The sequence below is a fragment of the Abramis brama genome (assembly GCF_963993115.1).
Source record: "Abramis brama genome assembly, chromosome: 12".
Taxonomy (NCBI): Eukaryota; Metazoa; Chordata; class Actinopteri; order Cypriniformes; family Leuciscidae; genus Abramis; species Abramis brama.
The window spans coordinates 4,739,190-4,762,189 of NC_139974.1; the positions used below are offsets into that span (position 1 = coordinate 4,739,190).

Consider the following 23,000-nt stretch of genomic DNA (forward strand, 5'->3'; position numbering starts at 1 on the left):
TATTCTTGTATACAATATGAAGAAATGGACACAATATGTCACATGTCGCACGGGTGTATTTGTGGCAATAGCCAACAATACATTGTATGGGTCAAAATTATCGATTTTTCTTTTATGCCAAAAATCATTAGGATATTAAGTAAAGATCATGTTCCATGAGGATATTTTGTAAATTTCCTACCGTAAATATATAAAAAATTTATTGTTGTGAGTGAATGCAGCAAATCACCAACATAAATGAACAAATTTAAAGGAGATTTTCTCAGTGTTTTGATTTTTTTGCACCCTCAGATTCCAGATTTTCAGAGAGTTGTATCTCAGCCAAATATTGTCTTATCCTGACATTTATGCAGCTTTCAGATGATGTATAAATCTCAATTTCGAAAAAATTGACCCATGTGACTGGTTTTGTGGTCCAGGGTCACATATTATAGTACATAAAACCTGACCAGTATAATACAGAGCATTAGTGCAAGTAGAACTAGGCTGATGAAGGACTATAATATCTGTTTGATGTTATTTAAAAGATTAGTAAAGATCTAAAAAATATAAGTAGACATAATAGGAAAAAATAGCACTTTCATAAAATGAGCAAATCGTTTTACTTTGGAAAGCATAAAGAATACAGAAGAGAAGCCATTTGTTATTTTACATCCTCTTCTGTCCTTTTGTGTATTTCCTGATGGGTATTTTCCACTAATTAGCCAGTTTCGTTTCTAAAAGCACCGTCATGCTTGTTGAGAATCAGTCCTCGTGGCTGTTTCTGCTGTGAATGTGAATATGAGTGTGTATATGAATATTGATCTGAGTAGAGGAAAAACAGTCTTGAACACTTTGTAACATTTTCATCCATATTTTAAATTTGTAAGTTTTATTTTGTAATTAAATCATTCATTTGTTTATGTTAGAATGATTTTACCTGTTAAATAAATGTACCATTTACCCTTTTTTTTATTATCTGAATGTTTTTAGTTGCAGCATAGAATATAAATAAAAGTTAAATATACAGTATGTTGATGATTATCTTAAACTGTTTTAATTCTTAAATTGGACTATTGTTTTTTTATCATTGATAGTTAATATTTTGATTTAGAATTAATTATATTTCTGTTTTCTCTTTAATTTGAAAGTTTTAGTAATTTAGATGTGTTTTTTGTTACATTTTTATTACAATTTTCTAAAAATGTTTTCCATATCATTTTTATTTATTTATTTTAGTTTAACTAAGTCAAACTAAATGAAAATGAGTAATGTTTAAATTTTGTATATATTTTATTTTATTTTAACCATCCGTTCTCCAGTCACTTTATCCTCCACAAGGCTGTGGGTATTTTATTTCAGTGAACATTTGTTTTGTTTTTGTTTTGTTTTTGTTTTAGTTAACCATGGTACATGAACATGGGTGAATTCAGGTTGATTGAGACACTATTTCCCAGTCAACTCAATGCCAAAAAGTGTCCAAATCAACCAGAATTTACCCTATATGTCATGTACAAGTACCATAGTCTTAATATCTGATACCATTCCCTGCACAATAGACCACCAGTGTTTTTAGGGCAGCAATTACACGTCCTTTATAATCCTATAACAATTGTAGATATAGGCTACTTATATAATGCTATGTAGGACATAAATCATGCAAAGTGAATTAAACATCACTAAAACGTGAAAAACACTATGGTAAACCAAATATATCGTGAAAGTAACATGGGACTCAGTACCGTAGTATATATTAAAGTATAATATACCATGGTATGTACCGTGGTATCACCTTAGTAGGCTATTGAAGTTTGTATGACTGCAATGTTATTTTTCCTTATGATTCGACTTATTTGTATCCATTTTGCTGTTTTTTAAATACTTTAAATTACATTTATATACTTATATAATCTAATTTAGGACACAAAACATGTCTATTCCTTCATTAAATACGCATGGCACATTACTGAATACATTTAACAGTAGTTACAATAGACACAGTCTACCTCGCTAGTGGAAACCGTATAGCTCCGCCTCCTGGATCATTTGATTGGCTGCTATTTGTGGACGCGACGCTGGGTTTTATATGCTCTTCCGCCATTGGCCCGTGCCGCTGTCAATCAGAAATCCTAACTCTCCATGTTAGACTGAAGTGTGTGAAAGTACTGGTGAAGGACTCGTGTGTGTTCAGATATTTCAGCGCGTTAATGGACTAACTGAGACATAAACGAGACGAGCGGCAGAGAGGCTGTGCATATTAGCATGATAAGTAAGTATTATGTTTAAAAACAGCCTTTTGTTTAAGCTTTGAATGTGTCTCGTGTACATGACCGATGGCGTGGCGGTTCATCTCATGTGTCTGACTAATCAAACTGACCTGATAGAAGCAGCTCTGATGATTAAACTCATTTATGTGTCTTTGCAAACTTCATATGAGCAGGCACAGATGTGGACATGTTAGATGAGAAGGGTTGATGAAGGACAGGCATTGCTTTTGCTGTTTTAAGCAGTTGGCATGCAACACAGTTACGTTATGCACGAGCTGTCATTGCTGAATTGTGTGTATGCGCGAGCGTGGAGGTTTGCGCATATGTGTGTGTTTCTGAGTGTATGTATGTATGTATGTATGTGATTGCATGTTTAAATGCTTGTTTGTGTGTATGCATGCATGTATGTATGTTTATGTGTGTGAGTGTTAGTGCTTGCTTGAATGCTTGTGTAGCTTACATGTACATATGTGCATAGGTTTGAGTGTCAATGTATGCATTTGAGTGTTTGTGTTACATGTTTGAGTGCTTTGTGTGTGTGTGTGTGTGTGTGTGTGTGTACATGCTCACCTCCATGGTTTTCTGTTACATGTTTGAGTGTGTATGCATGCATGTATGTAGGTGAGAGTGTTTGAGTGCTTATTTGTATTTACAGTATGTGTGTGTGTGCATGGATGGATGGATGGATGTGAGCCTTATGCCTGTGCTTGCAGTCGTGTCTTAAGTTGTGTAATGTGAGTTGCACACTCAGCCGGTTTGCTTTCCTTCCCGTCACTGCAGGACAGATGATCAACCTGTTTTTAAAGGAATGAGATTATAAAAGGAAATGACCTCTGTCATATGAGAGAAGCCACTCGTGCAGAGATAAGAGTCCAGTGCGTGTGTGTATAAAACCACAGTCGTGTCCGCTCATTCTCTGACAGCAGATTAGATGCATGCAGATGAGGCTGGTGTTCTTCTGCCATGTACAGATGAGTTCTGCTGTTATCATGGCATGTTTTGTGATCATATGGAGTAGATGTGAGCAGTGAACATCGCTTATAGTTTCAGGTTCAGTGGTCTCAGCCTCAGATTGCTCGGACACTGCCTGTTTTACTGACCGTCTGATGCATATTGTGGCCAGAAATAACAAGAGCTGCAGGTGAAATCTCTGTTGAGTCACTGGATTTACTGAGTTTGTGGCATTAAAGATGCTTAGAGATTGAGTTTGAGGCTCTTAGTAGCAAATAAACTATATATTACAGTCTTGACAAAATGAAGATCGATGAAAAAGCAAGAAATCTATATTGATGAGTTGCGTATCGATTTTTAAATCCCAAGATTGATCTTTTAGTCTGTGCTGGTTTCAGCTGATGTGTGAACAATTTAGCAATCGCAATATGCTTTGTGCTTTGTTGATTTTTATATCAAACAAAGTCTCAGCTTTAATTTTATCAAGAAATTCAAGCAATAATTGTTTTAAGAAACAGTACAACTAACTGAAATGTCACAGTCACATGTAGTCGCTTAGTCAGTGTTTCAACTGTGGAAAGACGTCAATAATACAGCTTGAATATTTCACGTAAATGTTACATTTACCTCAGAAAAGCCATTCAGTGACCATAAAACTGACAGTAAAATAACTCTAGAGAGGGGCATTTTGATAAATAGGCTATATGCTAGCCTATTTCAAGTTTTTATGTTTATATTTTTATATTTCATAGTATAGTTTCATAATATAGTTTATATTTCAACAACGAACTGTAGTAGAAACATAAATTTATAACTAAATATTGATATAAAAACTGCCTTAAGTGCAATTTTAATGTTTGTGTACAACTCAGTGTTGATTATTAGTATATCTAAAAAAAAAAATTTTTTATAGTTTATTTAATCTTTAATATTACAGTAATGTACCAACTGACAGAGTTCCATAACTTTCCGTTATAGTTTACAGCATTAGTTTAGAGATTGTTTTCTTAAAATAATATTGGCATGTACTGTACCTGATAGTATATCTAAACTAGGGCTGGGTGATATGGACAAAAAAAATCTGTATTTTTATTAGTATTTTTCTTGGCTGAATGGCAGTAATGACAATATATAGTATCTTGGTATTTTCTACTTTTTTTTTCCTATTTGGGACCTTTTCAGATATTTCAGTATCGATATTGAAATATTGATATTTTTGACAGCAAACAGCCAACACTTTCACGGCCTCTCCCTATTTTCTCCATGCCAGTCTATTTCTGTGCTATTATTAACCTTTGGATAAACCTGCTCAAAATGGTTCTCGGATTAAACAAACTGTTTAACAAAGTCTCTTCCTGGATTCTTGGGCAGGATAAGCTGTAAATGGGTCCAGGCTTAATGCGGACAGTCAAGAGTATAGCAGTGCGTCACTGGCGTTCCACTAGAGCGGAGTGATACTGATCATTGGTTCCTCTTTCACTGTTATCATTCCAGCCTCTTTGGTTTGGATTGTCCTCTCTGATGTCTGCTCCACGTCTGGCCTTTAAATGGCACTTTATTAAGACACACGGATGCTTATTAATGTGTGAAGGAGGTCTGGGAAGTTTCATTACTGGTGGATGTCCACTCTCTGGTCTACATGCGTGACCCACGGGCAGTTCATTAATCTGTGGTTCAAATCAATACGATACAGGAAGTGCAAATATGTAAATGTCAGTGTTTGTAATGTGTTGGAGTGTGTTGGAGTGTGTGTGGTGTGATTGGCTCTGACAGCGTCTCCAGGATCCTCGGGGTCCAGCGTTTTAGAGCACAAACCCAGAGCTGTCATTAAGAATAACAGCTTTATAAGTCTTCGCAGATATGACAGCTCGCTCGCTCACGGCTCTGAGGAAAATGAGAGATTTGTGCTGCTGCCTTAATAAAATTGACTTTTTCTTTTCCTTCAAGTGCCCCCAATATCTTAATTTCTCATGTGTTTTAGCTATTAACTTTTCAGCCAAGTGGCCTAGAAATAATTCATTTTTTCTCCTCCTGATTAAATGCACGCTGTGATTGCAGTTTCCACTGTACGTGCTTTTATGAGCTTTCATCTGATCAGGCTCACGTTTGAGTCAGATAAGGAACAGATGAAGCTATAGTCACTGTTTGTGTTTAATATCAGCATAAAGGTGAGGATGCTAAATAAATAGGAAGTGAGTTTGTATCTTTGCAAATGTTTTGCATGTTTAAATTTGTCATTGCCTATCTGACTTGGTATGCAGGCAATGGAATATGTATATATATTTCTCTGTGTGTGTGTATACAGTATATAAACACATTTTTATACTTGTGTGTGTGTGTGTGTATGTATGTATATATATATATATATATATATATATATATATATATAGACTTTTATGTTAGATGTGATTAATCGATTTTACACTCCTACCTTTCTGTTATTTTGAACCAAGCCTATTGCTGAACCATTTTGCCAACTTTTTTTTGCTACTTCTCCTTCTCCAATCATCATAAAATTTGGCTCCGATCATCTTCAGATCAGTCTTCACAAAAGCCACAAATTGGATTTTTGGTGTTTGAGGTCATTTTCTAGAAAACGTACGTTTACGTAACCTAACTTGCTGATAGGGTTGGGCCGATAGACGATACCATCACGTGCACGTGATTCACCACAGCCAAAATAGAACTGAATGAAAGATCTAGTGCTTTTATTTCTAAATATTAACAAACTTGCTTACCATGTCATCATCTATCTTCTATTCCGATTCTCAAATACGTGTAAGTAGGGGTGTGCCGGTTTCAGAATTGGTGATGACGGTTATGACGTGAGTCAAATGTGACGGTTTGTAACATAACCGTCTGTTAACCGTCATAACCGTTCGTCTGTTATAGGACAACTTAGGTTGAATAAAATTAATATTTGTGTAGTGTTCAATGTTGTTATCAATAGAGATACGCAGATGGGGTATTAGTTCATAAGCAACCGCATCAAAAAATTCCTCATCCGCACCAACGTTTTTTGACCAGATTTCAAAGCCGCACCCGCTTATTGTTTTGCGGTCTATGGACGATGCAATGCTGTGCTGATGCGAGCCGCAAGAAAGCCCTTGTCTGTTCTAGAAAGGATGCAGCAGCAAAGATATTTAATGCTAATGTATGAGGCATAGGCCTACGCTGAGTTTCATTCATTTACGATGAGATGCGCTCTAGTCTAGTTCAACTTCACAATGCAAGTGAAAGCGGCGCATCGGAGCCTCCATGTCACGGTTATTATATTGTTATTACTCCTATATTTGCTTTTTATTTATTAAATAATTGGTTGATGAAACATTTATTAAAATTAAGATACAATTTGTACAAAACGAAATTTGCTTTAAAGAAAGGCTTTCTACAAAACAAAACTTCATTAAGTGGTAAAAACCATGTCTCCCGATTGCAAATGTTCATTGCTAATGTTTATTATTGCAAATGTTTTTCATTTGTTTAATAAATCTCATAATGATGGCACATCACTATATCATAGCTTTTATTTCTATCTCAAATGATTGGCGGTCGGTCGGTCAGGGGGTACTTGGCAAAGAATCAAATACAGTTGGAAACGATGTAGACCATTAATAACACAGACTGTTAACAATTGTTTTTAATTAGTATTTAAACATTCTCTATGATAAAAAATGTTTGTAAAAAATATTTTAATAACACGGTTTTGGCGGTTATAGAGTTGTAATGACGGTGTTCAACTATAACCGTCGGTCTCACGGTTATATACTAACCGTCACACCCCTACGTGTAAGTGAGTTTGTTTTGTCGTTTAAAAACCTTTAGAAATGATCTTGATCTGTAACGTGAGGTGTTTGTTTGGGCCGCAGTTCAGAGATTTATTAAAGCACGTGAATTCATCAGTTTCTCCCGAAATACATTAAAGTAAGTAGCCGGTGAACTGGGAGAAGAATAGAGTAAACTTTGTAGTTACTTACACTGTCTATCTGATATGAATGAAACACGTCAGCAAATATAATTTGAATGGATTGCTATTGCTGCTTCCATAGACACCATTGTGTATTTTACAAACTATAAAAATGTATTGTTTTGCTATACATTATATGTATTTAAATGTCTGAAACCTAAAATAAACGTTATGTGGTTAAAAACACTGAACAGTTGTGATATATGACAAGCGTTGAGCGCGTCCGTCTCGAAATTGCTGATGAGATGTAGAGGAAAATATCTAGTGGAAAATGAGAATGTTACATTACAGTAACACTTGGACAGACAATTGCAAGATGACTTGTGTAAATCATTGTTTGTAATGGTATTCAAATGTTAGTAGAGACTACGCCACATTCCTCCCGTGTTAGTGACATCACCAACCCTAAAATTTACATAAACCCCGCCCCCGAGATCACGATTTATAGATTGTCAAGACAGAATATGCTAATCAATGACTAGAAGATAACTGCACATAAGCTACATAAATTCATCAACTAACCAATCAGAAATGTCCTGTTGCTTCTACATGTTGTCTCTTCTTCTTGAGTCTCTCCATCATCACCTGACTCCGGTTTGAACATAAAAGGCTAAAAGTTTTTGAAATTTTCAGTGCATGTCTGTGTGAGGTAAAAGGACACAAGCTCTTGAAGCTCCGCCCCCTGTGCCGGGAGCAGCAGCTCATTTGCGTTTAAAGGTACAGACACAAAACGGTGCGTTTTTGCTCACCCTTAAAAAGTGACAACTTTAACATGCTGTATAAAAATATCTGTGGGGTATTTTGAGCTAAAACTTCACACACTCTGGGGACATCAGAGACTTATTTTACATCTTGTGGAAAGGGCATTATACCACCCCTTTAAAAGAACCGCTAATCACCAGTAAGCAACAAAACAAACTTTTAAACAAACAGTCAAGAGCGCTACATAAAAGAGTCATAGACTTGAACTGAAAGCACTCACAGTGGGAAATTAAGGCCTGGTGTTTCCCAGTTTCAGAGGGTGTTGTGAATAATTAGTTTCTGCTTTTGAGCTGAATGCATAGAAACTGGAAGCGGAACATTGTTAGTGTTTGCAGGATTACTCAAGTCATGATGTTTTCCATATGTTCAGTCACATGCATTAGGTGTGGTGCACCCGTTCGTGATTGTCTTTCTTGTCTCATAATGCTTCTGACAGCACACGTTTGTTCTGGTATTACTCAGATGGCTGTGTCGTGTGTGAGTTGCATAATTTTCTAAATGGCGTCTGGAGTCCAGCAGCATTAGTGTTTCATAAATGGTGTGATTATATTCTTCTGTGCTATAAAGGTGGATATTGTGCGTCTGTCAGACTGAATATCGCACAGGCAAAGGAACGTCTCGAGGGTGAGTGAAATGAGTATTTTCACACTTTGGTTAGCTCATTTGTGACCGCAAAATGTAGTTTTATTTTATTAACTGATGGTGTTTTGAGGACAAATGTTGTAGTGTAATTGATCAGAATATCATTCACCTTCCAGAAAATATTTTGTGAATTTGTCAGTCTATGAACAATTGACATTGGAGTTCAATTCTGAAAAAGCATTTCTTGGTTTATTATGTTTTAGCCTATAGTTTCATTAAAGGAAACTTCACCCTCAATTATAAAAGAAATATTATTGCTAGAAAAAAATATTTTGTGTTTCATGGGTAAAAAAGAAAGAAAAAAACGTATATGATATGATATATACATAAAATATTTTTTTCTAGTAATAATTTTCTCAACATTAACACGTTAAGCGTGCACATTTAACAAAAACAGAGAAAAAAGTGTGCATTGACTTGTACTCAACCCTCTTTTTAGTAATATAGTGTCTCAGATTACATTACATACATTTTAGGAAGCCATACAATTAGAAAATAATAATAATTTTAGATCATTATTATTATTATTATGATTAATGCTATGACTGTAATAGCCTATATATTGTAAAAAAAAAAAAAAGCACTGTAAAATAAATGAATATTAGTCTAAATTAATCCATTAAATCTGATGTTGTTACATAGAACTTAATAAATAATAATATTGATATTTAATATTAATATTTTTTTTTGTCCAATTTCAGTTTTACTTTCAATAAAAGTGTGGTATTTTATTTTATTGGCTTTTTTTAAATTCAGTATCATTCAAATTATTGAATTTCAATAAAAAGTCTAATATACAGAAAAAAAGCTAATTTAAAATACAAAATAAATATATATTGTTTTACTATTTTTTTTTTTTTTTAAACTTTACAGTCCAAAGTTCAGGCAGACATTTAATCAGCAAAGCAGGTTCAAATATCAGCTGATGCTAATACACCCACATTAACCACATGTTTGCTGATAAATCAGTCCCTTTCGTACTTCGTCTGCCACCTTCTAGCAGATTATCCTGACTGATCTTTCACAATTTACAATTTACGTCAAACTGCAAAGAGGACAAAACTGTAGTGACACGGCTGCTATTTTCCAAGTCTTCTTAAGTCATATGCCATCAGTGATTAATATTCTTGCCTTTGTGAACCGTTTCCATTATCCTTTAAGGTAATGACGCTGGTCTTGGTTTGTTCTGCTGTGGCACGACTGCCGCTGATGCCCTGAGTACAACCCGTTTCTCTCTTTGTTGGCTGTCCATTAGTGTGGTACTCTGTATAAGCAGAATAAAAGCTTTTCTAAATGGCGGTAAAAATAATCAATATCCTTTTATCCTCCTCCTGATGTTCAAGGTGGATGAATCCTACCTGAACAACCATCACGACACCTCCTCCACATGAAGAGCGGCGCAGACACCGTCACAGAAAACAGTCAAATCAAGTGACAGAGCTAACATGTATTTGAGTTTAAAATAGATAAAAGTCCAGACGATGACTTTGATGCATCACAGAAAGAAGAAAGAACTTGTCAAACTGACATGGATTCACAAATATTTAATGTCTGTAATGCACGAACAGGGTTTATTGGCAACATCTAAGTAATGATACAACATGGCGTTGATGTAAACAATATTTGCTTCATACATAGTGTTCAATGCATTTGAGATGGCGAGTCATTTGAAAAGGTTCGAGAAACGTCTGATGCACGTTGCATGGAAAAATGGACCTCTTTCAACCTCTTTGAAAGGCTTCACTTGATCTCCAGAAGTCAGGGTGCACGGTTTTGTAAGTTGTGAGGTTCATGATATCATATATTTGAAAACTCGTTTTTTCTGACACCGTAGCAAGTAAACCATTATGTCCTGGTGTGTTTGAAAGAGATTGAAAGTCGTGACACAGCCGTGAAAATATAGGAGCAGTGTGTGTGTGCTCAGCAGATAGTCCCTTAGAGTGTGTGTGAGAGAGAGGAACAAACTAGTGTGGTGACGTTTCTTTTTCTTTCAAAATCGGTTAGTTGAGTTGTCTGAATGACTAGGGCTGCACGATTATGACAAAAATCATAACTGTCGATTATTCCCTTGAAATTGTAATTAATTACGATTATCACAATTTACATTGAATGACGTTTTGAATAGTTTGGCCATGGGACCCGCATTTCCTCATGGTCATCTAGCCGCGACCCACCCTTTTAGGAATTATATAGGCCTATTATAATACATTTGTTTACACACAAATAGTTGACACACACAAGTACTGTCCCCCTTTACTTAATATACAAATAAATTGTAAGAATATGACTAATAAATAAACAGTAGGCCTACGAGGTTAAGCTATTAACAGAGGTGGACAGTAACAAAGTACATTTACTTGAGTACTGTACTTAAGTACACTTTTTGAGTATCTGTACTTTACTTGAGTATTATCTTTTCTGGAAACTTTTTACTTTAACTTCACTACATTTGAAAGACAAATATCATACTTTTTACTCCACTACATTTCTATCAAGGTCCTTGAGTAGAAAGTAGTAACATCAGTCAGGGGATGATTTTGGTTTGGAAATGAAAGTCGGGTTGACGTCAAAACCCGACGTCAGATTTACGTCAAAACCCGACGTCAGATTTACGTCAGAACCCGACGTCGGACAGACGTTGGATTTTGGTTGGAAATGAAAGTCGGGTTGACGTCAAAGCCAAAAAATGATGCACCGATATGACTTTTTTTTTTCTTTTTTGCCGTTTCCAATAATTCTTTATAATTGAAAGCCGATAACCGATATATTGGCCGATAACTCTAAATCCAAGTTTTATATAATTTTTGAGAGCCAGGGGCCGGTTTCATAAAGCTATTATAGACCGTCTATAGTGTTAGACAAGTCTAAAATTTGCTCATAGACTAGTCTAATGCAAGTTAGACTGTTTCACAAAAATAAAGACTGACTTAATTTAGACCAAAAAAATTAGACACCTTACCCCCAGGCTAACTTAGGTCTAAGACTCTGTTACCTTGGCAACCAGCAGTAACAATCAGTTACATTACAAACAGCCAAAAGAAAAGGGAAAATGGCTCATAATTTAAACATTTCTTGTTAATACATTCTCTGCTAAATTTCCCAAGTAAAATTTCCTTGTAAATGTTATACTCCTCCAACAAACACATATTCTCCGCTGGGGTAAACTGCACTGAGCGGTTGAATGCGCTTACTCGATCCGCCATGTTTTTTGTTTTGAAAAGTGTCTTATTTTACCCAGAATGCATTGCAGTGTAGTCCTACTTAAGATAGTCAGAGTCTTAAGTGCTTTGTGCAACGGTCTGATTTAGATGTCTATCTGAAGTCTGACTATCTACTATATCTAAGCCATAGTCAAAGTCTATCTTTGTGAAACCGGCCCCTGATTACAAAAATAAGTCTCACCATTAAAAGCCACGTCCCAAGCACACAATTATAATGTTCTCATTATAATTTTATGTAGCTGATATGACAGACTTGCGCTGCACAGGTTGCACTTATCTGGATTTTCCTTTTTTGAAGTGAAATTTAAAGCCATCATGTTGAACAGTGCGCATCTGAAGTGTCTCAGCTGAAGGAAATACTTTATTTATCAGCGTTAATATATTGGACAAATATTTTTATCGGGCCGATAACCATATATCGGAATAAAATATACCATATACATAAAAAATAAACGTATCAGCCGATACTGATATGGTTGCCGATAAATCGTGCATCCCTAATAACCCCCCCCCCCCCCCCCCCCAAGTTTCACTCAGGAATTTGTCACATTTTGAAAATTAAATAGACAATTTACCCAAAAATGTAAGATCTATCATCATTTACTCACCCAGATTAAATCATATGGGTTTGGAATGACATGAGGGCGAGTAAATGACGATTTTCATTTTGTCATTAATTTAAACCACTAGTCAACCATTCTGACACATCTGTAAAACACGCACAAAACTGGTCCTGATCTTTCCTCGTGAATGTCATGCATCTTGTCGTTCGGTTTCCCTCAATCATTCGTCTGTAGTCCATCAGCCCCCGAAGCTCAAAGTCCGACAAGCTGTGCGTTTCAGACGGGGGTCCTGCCATTATTGTGGCGTGTGTAGGAGTGGAAGTGTTTTAATGGGCTCTTCTGTGTTTTCACTCAGGTCTGTGGACTTACTGAAACCGTGTCCTCAGGGTTGTTTCTGATGGGTCACTGCGGGTCACGTTTGCTCTCAGAGGAGGAACCGTGTCAGATCCTGTTAATTCCTTGCTTGTTTCCCTCCCTCTGAAACCCTGCGGTGGTGAATTGTGTGTGTTTGGTTTAATTGTTTCAGTGGCATGCGTCTGGCAGCACTGGTCGAAGCTTTCCCACACACCCCTCCAAAACACAAACCTCCTGCGCTGTGATTGGCCGTCGTGCCGCCCGGGTCTGCGTGGGTGGGTTGGGCTTAGACGGTTTGAAGCAGGAAATGAAGAAACGTTTGTGCAATGAGAGGAGTCGCTCTGTGGGTGTGCTGGGATATTCCTCAGTCATTCGGACTTCGGACGGTAAGTGCACTCAAAATAAAACATGCCGTCTGTCAGGAATTATTGAGGAATGTTAGTGTCGATGTGTGTGTTAATGTTTCGAGTCAGCGTATGTGCGGTCATGTGAGTCACACACACACTCAAACGGCAGACTGAAGTGTGTGTGCTGACTCTCGAGTTGTCTGAGTGTTGGGATGTCAAACTAATCTAGTAGATCTTAATCTTCTCTTATGATTGACAGCTTTGGGGTTCTTCATGTTAAGGGTCTGTGAAGTAGTGCACTTATCGGCAGGCTTCAGTGTGGACTCAAATTTAACATGTCTAAACCAAATACAAATGAGAACGTGTTAAAAAATAAACTGTAAACGGGTTTATTTCTGAGAACAAGTCACTTTTCACAATTTCTTTGCTGATTTTGTGGAAAAATTCAGGTAAAATTGTTAAACTGAGCTGATTAAATAAAATCTCAACTTCTTGATTGCTTTTATCATTGTAAAATATATTTTCGCCCAGCTCTAATCTGCTTAATGTGACTAAGGCATGAAGATATTATAAACGCTAACATAAAGCTGCTTTAAAATGTGTATTGTGAAAAGCTCTATACAAATACATTTGAGTTGGTAGATTAAATCATAGTCGGATTATGCAAATGAAAGGGGCGGGGCATGTGAAGAACTCTGTGAATGATGGGCGTCCCGATCCGGTGCAGTTTTGCCAGTTTCTGTCTGACCTGATCTTATGATTCAAAAGAAAAACTGGCTTAGCAAGCACACTGAATCGGAGGATAGTGTCCGTGTGCCCGGCCCACGTCATGTTCCTTCTTATGATTGTGAAACCTGTTAGCCGGGAGCTCGCTGTCAGATTTTCTGAGAATGGTGTTTTGTGATTAAATCCTCTTCTGTGAACATCTATCTTTATGCTCTGTTGGTCTGTTTCTCTGTTCTGGTTATCGGTCTGAAATGATTTGATCTAGATTGATTCGATTTTAGGCCTGCAGTGGTTTGAGGTTTCTCTATAAATGAAAATCCACACAGCTCATCTTGCAGAAATCTGGGTTGTGGCCAGCGGGTGATGGATGTTTTTAGATCTGGCCGTTTCGAAACAGACGCCGCTCTTGTTTTAGATTCTGCCACTCATATGTGCCAACAGAGCGTCTGTTTGATAGACGTGTCATGTGTTACTGTGTGATTTCACTTTTCTTTTTTTTTTTACATTTTTAAGACAAACAATGTGACAGCAACACATATAATGGTGAAAAAGTGTTCACAGAGTGGTGCAAATCTTTGTTGAACTTTGCACTCCTAAATGAATTTATGTGCTTTAGTAAGTCTTACTAAGATGTAATGGATAATTTGCAGTATAATATGTAATATGTTGTTGATTATTATCATGATAAACCCTAATATATGTTTACACACACACTCTCTCTCTCTCTCACTCTCACTCTCTCTCTCACACACTCTCTCTCTCTCTCTCTCTCTCTCACACACACTCTCTCACACACACACAATATTATATATATTTTTTCTTTCTGTTTTTTATTGGCCTCAAGAAAGTCATCTCATTTACTTAAAGGGTTAGTTCACCCAAAAATGAATATTGTCATAATTTGCTCACCCTCATTTCATTCCAGACCCGTATGACTTTCGTTCATCTGAATAAAAGCCTAAATTAAATCTGTGTTCATCAACAACATCATAAAGTGATCGAGTCTCTTTAGAACATTTGGACTAATATTCATAGTATTCATATGGATTAGTTTTACGATCTCTTTATGAACTTTTTGAAGCGTCAAAGTGGTAGTTGCGTAGCTGTCAATGGAGAGAGAGAAAACTCTCAGATTTCATCAAAAAGATCTTCATTTGTGTTACGAAGATGAACGAAAGTCTTACGGGTTTGGAACGACATGAGGATGAGTTATTAATCACAGAATTTTCAATTTTGGGTGAACTATCCCTTAAACACACATTCCAGGTCTTAAAAAATCCATTGCAATCAAAATGAAATATGGTATTTCGCCTTTGAAACAACATTACTTTGCTGCTCATGTCATCAAGGCCTGTCATAACCCCTCTCTTCCAGTCGTTTAGCTCCACTTTTCGTGATCCAGTCAGCTCCAGATGAAGAAAAAATCAAGTTTAATTTCAATATATTGCAGTGCAGAAGTAAAACTGGCATTTTAACATCTCAGTTTACTATGGCAGCAACTCTCTCTAAATCCTCCACTGCTGGCGTGTGTGATGGCAGGTACCGGTTTACCGTCTGCGGGACGTGTCGAGGGCTCTCATTAACGTCTCTACACCCCGAGTTCCTCCCTCAGCTCTCAGTGAGACGCAGCGGGGCGCCGTATTTACCTCTCCGTGGGCTTTAATCAGGCCCTGTGCAGTAACTCAAGCAGTTTGAAGCCACCAACTCTCAGAATTGAGCTCTAATGATATGTTTGTCATGCTGCGGAGTCTAAAAAGCCTCATGTTTCCATCTAATCAGAGGCGAACGCTGACGTCTGTCGCTGGAGGTCCAGCATTTATTGTTTCCATTATGGAGCAATCAGAGTTTAATGCTCATGTAATGGTCTGATTGAGCTCTCCGGTGCTTCTGCGTACTGTGCACGATATACTGAACACTGTGGCTGGGCTGAAAATATCCATTTCTTGATTTTAATGGATTCTCATTTAGATGAACTGATATCGTTTCTAAAATCCCAAGAGTCGATCTTTTAGTCAATGCTGTTTTCTGTTGATGCATGAACAAAACTTCCCTAAACATAATTAGCAAATATTGAAAGTCTCGGCTTGACAGACACTGTAGCGCCTCAGTTAAAGCGGCACGACGATCTCTTCCTCTTTAATAGTTAGTTTTCGAAATAAAGATGAATGAACATCAGAAGGTATGTTGAAAGATACAGTACAACTTTTTGAACTGTATCACGTCTCATGTAATTGCCCAATCAATGTTTCATCCGTGGAAAGACGTCAATAAAACAATGTTATGTAACGTTACATTTAACTCAGGAAAGCCATTTAATGACTAGTTTAACTCTTTCCCCGCCATTGATGAAATTTCAGTCATTTGTGAGAAAACGCTTCCCCGCCATTGAAGGAAATTTCCGGCTTCCCATGTTTTATGCGGTAGGGGGCGCTATTACTCATCTTCTGAAAGAGTACAGCATCTCTGGATCAAAACACAGGTGAAGAAGAAGCAGAAACAAGCGATATCATATAAGCAGATGCAAAATAACATGATCATCTACATTAAACAGCATATAAATCAAAACTGGCTAATGTTACTGAACGAAACGGACCCAGAATGAGCTGTAGGACTGTGAAGCTTTAGGGGTGTTGATGGACTCCATCTTGCATGTTCAGATATTCATGCAACAAAATATTCTGGGGGCAATGCAACTTTTGTGAAAATTATTAAAAATGCTGATGGTGGCTGGCAACTTTTTTCAAAAACTCTGGCGGGGAAAGAGTTAATAGTTAGCTATAAAAATAACTAGTGGAGCATGTTGATAAATAATAAATAATAACCTCTAAGAGAGGAAGTGGAATATGTTGCACATGTGTCTTGCCATTAAATAGAGTAGTCAATTCATGATACTTTCTCATCTCTTCATTTTTTTAAAAAAACACATTGTTGTTAAGAATAGTTGGCCTTATTTATTTCGGTGATCGGTATTGGCCAATGCTTCTTTCAGTGATCGTCATCGGCGATCGGACCCAAAACTCCTGAATGGAGCACCCTTAAAAATGAAGAATGTTGTTTGGTAAATCACTCGGTTAGAGTCTCAGATGGAGATTTCTGGATCTCCTCTCTCGTCTGAGTCACCGAGTCTTCATGACGCGTCCTATAAATATGTTCCATGAGCGCGGCGCCGGGTCGCTGGCCTGTTCTTCTGTACTTTTAAGCTCTTGGCAGAGACTATTTTTGGTCTGGCTTTTGTAGACGTGCTCAGAGATGCGATGCGCTTGCTTCTGAACCCTCGAGTCTAGTTTGATGCAGGTAAACCAGTCCATTTTACTGTTTCATGATAAGTTCAGCTGGAGAAATAATCTAAAGCACCTTTTTACTGTTGATTATTAAAGGGTTAGTTCACCCAAAAGTTTTTTATGCAACGACACATTGAAGATTATGTTTAGCTAAATGTCCTGAATCCTGGAAATGTCCTAATCTAAATAAAACCGATGTCACTGTATGGCTTAGTGAGATTATCAAATTGAAAAAGGCTGCAATTTAATTTAATACATATATGCACATGTATATTTGCATTTTACACATTTTACAAACACATTTGTATAATACAATTATTATATATATATTTTTTATTTTAAAATGAAATATTTTTACAATATTAATATTTATCTGTTTACTATTTGTAATAAATTTTATATTTATTATTATTATTATTATTATTAATCAGTTTTTTTTGGGTCAAATTTCGCAGCCCTACAAACAAGTACAGAAAACCAGAAAAACTAGAAAAATCAGTATTCAAAGACTGTTTTTGGGTGAACTGCCCTTTTGTTTGTGTTTTCATGTTTAAGATTTTTTTTTAGCTGAAATTTGAGGGGTTTTTTTCTCCGTTCTTGAGCCGGATGTTTGGTGGAAGCACCAGCGCTGGACTGAACTGCAGGTCTAATGTCGACACTCTGGCTTGTGGTTTCAGTGGAGAACTGCTTCCTGTTTCCTGTTTCAGGGGTAATTCAGCGAGTGGCATCCAGTCAACTTGCTGAAGTTGTTGACTCCTTCTCTTGATACATAATTGCAGGTGTTTTGTATTTGTAATTATTAATTTTGTGTAAATCAGTCCCACCCATCCACCCACCCATCCATCCATCCATCCATCCATCCATCCATCCATCCATCCATCCATCCATCCATCCATCCATCCATCCATCCATCCATCCATCCATCCATCCATCCATCCATCCATCCATCCATCCATCCATCGTTTCAAACTGTTAGCATAGATCCTTGCCGTCCATTTCACTTTTTCCATCCATCCCTTTCACTCTCTCTCTGCATCTCACGAACACACACTTCATTTCCCATCTGTTGGCTTCTAGACTAAATTAATCTGTTTGAATCTGGATTACAGTTCTAGGATCAGTCTAGTAACCGATATCGTTCCTCTGGCTCTACGAGGTCAAAGGTCGCCCATATTTAAATTCCTCAGATGACTCGTCAGGTGATAAACGAGTCCTGTTGATTTAATAATTAACCACTCAAACATTTACATTTCTCCTTTCAGCAGCATCAGCTGTTTCTCCGTCCAGAGTCGACTGTTTAAAATAACTCCCAGACCGCGGTTCGGCCACCATAGAAGGAAACGAGGGTGAAATCCTGAAGCGGAAAGCCGTTCCTGGCACTGACTGTGGTTAATCCAATAGCTTGTGTTAGGGATAAGACACACACACACGCGCGCACACACACACACACCCGCTGTGCAACACTTATTAATCCATGACCGGGGAAAGGAGGGGTGATTTAGGCTAATCAATGCCATGAATGAATGAGTGTTTACAAAGTTCTCTCTCTCTCTCTCTCTCTCTCTCTCTCTCTCTCTCTCTCTCTCTCTCTCTCTCTCTCTCTCTCTCTCTCTCTCTCTCTCTCTCTCTCTCTCTCTCTCTCTCTCTCTCTCTCTCTCTCTCTCTCTCTCTCTCTCTCTCTCTGCTGTCGATTTCTCTCGGCACTAATTAAGAGGTTTTGAGAGCCGCAGACTAATGGCTGTCAGAGACCGAAGGGAGACACACTCACTGTGAGACGCTGTAGAGGTTTTAAACACACCCGAGTGACTCATGAATGATAGGATGAGGGAGCGGACAGAACTTTTGGATAGAGAGACAGAACATGAGGAAAAACTGATGACAGTAAGTTTGTGTGAGAGAGAGAGACAGTCCTAGTGGATGGATTTTGTAATCAGGCTCTCAAATCATATATAAACTTGGATCGGTGCATCCCTATAAATAAGTTAACACGTCTAATGAATTTTTCGATGAATCTCATGCCAGAAATGAAGATCGCTGCACATATGCCTGTGAAATGTCTTTGGATTGGTCTAAATTCAGCACTTGTTTGTTAAACTTTTTTTAAAGAAGTTTTTTTCGTGACCATGTAAGGATTTTTTCTTGATAAAGCTGCTTTGAAACTGTACGTTTTGTGAAAAGCACTGTACAAATCAATCAAATTGTGTGTGTGAGTGTTTTTACTCCGCTATATTTTAGCGGCCACAAGTCTCTGATGCTCATCAAGGCTGCATTTATTTGATCAAAAATACAGTAAAAACAGCAATATTGTGAAATATTATTACAATTCAAAATAACCGTTTTCTATGTGAATATTTAGTAAAATGTAATTTATTCCTGTGATCAAATCTGAATTTTCAGCTTCATTTCTCCAGTCTTCAGTGTTTCTGATTATTGTGCTGATCAATATTTTTGTGGAAAAATTATTTTCAGAAGTCTTTTAACTCAATTTGAGGGGATCCCTGGAGTAAAACCAGCGTCTGTGTGTCTAATTTTGTCATTACGTTACGCGTGTTAAACTGATGTTCCTCACCACATGCCGCAATTTCTCACTTCCTCGTTGAGCGCGAGCGGGTGAAAGGTTAAAGCCGGAGCAGCGAGACACTGTGGTCACCTTGTGTTCAAAGGTCATGCGTTGCACTTTTGTTGGTTCATTGCACCAAAAATATCATAATAGTTCTTCATGACTGTCTTCACTTGCTCTCTCTGACTCTTTGAATTAAACAGGCTGTTTTTGCTACTATACCGTTCAAATATGTAAATGACCTCTGTTATGATTGGCTAATGTTTGTCCAGTGTAGTTCATGCTGTTGTTCAGGATGGCTCAAGTCTCTGAATACTGAATGTTAATTATATAAATATGGGCGGTCATAAGTTAATGAACTCATAACTATGTGGCAATTATCTGTTTACAGTTTAGTATCAGTAAATGTTGTGCCGCAACTGCAACATTTTTATTTTAGTAGTTATGTATTTTAGTATATTTTAGTAGTTATGTATTTTAGTATATTTTAGTAGTTATGTATTTTAGTATATTTTAGTAGTTATGTACGATTATGGTATTTATTAACTTTTTTATGTGTATGGTTTCAGCTCTCATTTAATTTTTTTATTAGTTTTATTAGCCTAATTTTAGTACTTCAATTTAAACTTATTTATTTCAGTTTTCTAATTTTCTTTTTTTTTAGTTTCTTATCTAAAATTAATATTTTATTTCAGCTTCATTTCAGTTATAATAATAGTTTTAGTTAATAATAACGACATTGAAGTGTGTCTACATACTAGTAGCACATCAAGTCTGGTTCTTTTATTTCTAAAAAGCAAGAAAAATCCTGTTTTTCATTAAACAAACCCGTTGAGGTGTGAAATGAAGATGTGAGTTTGATGGCTGCTGTTCCTGTGTTTCAGGTTGAGATCTCCTCACACCAGATGAGGGAAGATGCTGGCCATGGATCAAGGCGTAGTGGAGGAGTGGCTGTCTGAGTATAAGGTACGTCATCTCTGTCTGTCTCTCCTCATCTGTATCACTTCTCTGCGTTTCCCTTGCTTTGACCTGTGTGTGTGTGTGTGTGTTTCAGACTCTTCCAGAGACGGCCATCTCCAGCTATGCCGCCTCTCTGAAGGACAAGGGCTCTCTGGTCCCAGCGCTTTACAAAGTTATACGGGAAAATTACAGTGATGTAAGGCAGCTTCTTCTCCTATTTGTCCTCAGACTCTCTCATTATTGAATGTGTTTTGATGCTTAATAACATATTCTGGGTTGTGTGCCACTTTTCACCATCCAATCAGTTCCCAATCTTTTTTTTTTTTTCTCGAAAATGCATTCAATTATGGAGGCAAAATGCATTACGATCTCCTTTATGTGTTGATTTTAACTAGAGCTGAATAATTTTGGGGGAAAATGATTGGATTTGAAAATTGCCATTGTTATTTAAAATGTGTTTTAAGAGTTCTGGGTTTGCTCTGCTTGTATTGTATATATAAAAAATATTATTACTATTATTATTATTAGTGTAAGTAATAGTAGTAGTAGTAAATAAATTAAATAAGAAACATCTTAACATTGCAATAATACTTTTGTACTGTAACTTAAAAAAATGAGTATTTAATGAAAATACTAGTTTTATTTTACGCTACCTGTAAAATTAATATTTATGTCTTAATTTCTTTATTTTTTGAACATTAATATAGTTAAAGAAAAGTACCTCAAAAGGACAATTTAGGCAACAAAAAATTGTGCCGAATAATTTATGCTAGTGCTCGGACAAAAAAAAAAATGAAATACATGATTTGGGCTGCACAGTTTGACCAAAAAATGATATAGTGACTATAAAAAAATTATTATTGTTTTTTGTAGTAGTAGTAGTAAATAAAAAATATTAAAGAAGATAAGAAATATTTTAATATTTAAATAATACTATTGTACTGTAAAATTAAAAAACAGAGTATTTGATAAAAAAAAATACTAGTTTTATTTTACAGTCCACATGTAAAATTACAAAAATAATATGTATGTCTTAATTTTAAGACAAACTTTAACTTAACTTGCAAACATTAATACAGAAGGTTGAAGAAAAGTTCCTCAAAAGGAGAATTTTTTTTTTCTTCTCTTGCCTGATTATAAGTGAATTTGTATAAACACATTTCCTGATCTTATATACAAACTCTGGGACGACATGTTTAAAATAACCCAGAATATTCTTTTGAAATCAGTTGTGCCAATGTCTGCCTCTGTGTTGCACAGCTAAAGATGTTTGGTGATTTATGAAGTGAGTTATGAACAGTACGGCGCTCGCTTCATTATCACAGTCACGCTGACTGTTGTCACGGCAGCGTCAACATTATGATGATGAGTGACGGAGGTGTTTTCCAGTCCATTGGGTGTGTCTCCTTCAGGCTCAACCGTCAGTCTATACAAGCGTCTTATTGTGTCAGTTCCTCTTTCTGGAAACAGTCCTGCTAACATAATCATAGAAAAATCTTTTTTTACCGCAATCAGTAACATATTTTTAGACTTCACAAAAGTCTGTATGATGTCTGAAAGTTCTAGATGAGAAAAATGACATTTTGTCTTTTTTTTTTTTTTTAGCTTTTTGTTTAATGTGCACCTTAGAGCTGCATGATTAATCTCTAGAAGTTCGTGATTTTGATTCAAACATCTATCGAGATCTTATTCCTAGATGACAGCGATTCCCCTGTGTCTATTAAATCTCTGACAAAATCACATCATATCATTCAAATTAGTGTTTGCGAGAGCAGTTGTCGTGTGCAGATATGAAACAGCTTTTCAACCACACAGTATTGCTATTTCTGTGCATCTTGTTTTCTATTCTTGCTGGATTGTGATCGATCTGCGCTCGTTTGAAGTTGAATAGTCAGGCGGATATCGTTTTGTGCTTGATTGTAACTTTCCAGTGTCAGGAAACCAGATCCTGAGTCTTCGCTGCTCTGCTGAAGCGTTATGGTGTTTAATTTCTGAAAATCAGCACCGTCACACCATGTCACAGAAATCTGTGTGTTTCTCACAGTCCTGCAGATGTCTGAACACTGACTGAAGGACGCTACTTTTAGAAACAGCATGACATGTTTTTGGTCTGTTTGTAATCTTTCATCAAAATCTAAAAACCTTCAACACTTGAAATTACTTTTTCTGCTGATATAGACTTAATACAGGTAGAATGCTCTTTTATGAAGTTACCTCGCTTAAAGGAACACGCCGACTTTTTGGGGACTTTAGCTTATTCACTGTATCCCCCAGAGTTAGATAAGTCCATACACACCCTTCTCATCTCCGTGCGTGCCGTAACTGTCTGACGCACCCACCGCTAGCCTAGCTTAGCACAAAGACTGGAGGTAAACGGCTCCAGCTAGCATACTGCTCCCAATGTGACAAAATAACGCCAA

The 23,000-nt window shown here is 36.8% G+C and overlaps 1 protein-coding gene across 8 annotated transcripts in view; it reads left to right on the forward strand.

Moving 5' to 3' along the window:
* The first annotated feature begins 2,088 nt into the window (after nt 1-2,088).
* The window catches only part of hycc1 (hyccin PI4KA lipid kinase complex subunit 1), a 38,289-nt gene continuing 17,377 nt past the window's right edge, over nt 2,089-23,000 (forward strand). For 2 of the 8 annotated variants that reach the window (XR_014608600.1, XM_084131975.1), the window contains exons 1-3: nt 12,979-13,092; nt 20,505-20,586; nt 20,675-20,776. Coding sequence is in view for 4 of the 8 variants with exons in the window: in XM_084131975.1 (XP_083988101.1) it covers nt 20,536-20,586; nt 20,675-20,776 (153 nt within the window). In the remaining 4 variants the exon portion in view is untranslated. Of the gene's footprint in view, nt 2,249-8,250; nt 8,551-12,978; nt 13,093-18,754; nt 18,942-20,504; nt 20,587-20,674; nt 20,777-23,000 lie in introns of those variants that run through there. The other 6 variants (XR_014608598.1, XM_084131976.1, XR_014608599.1 and 3 more) reach the window with 6 other exon arrangements.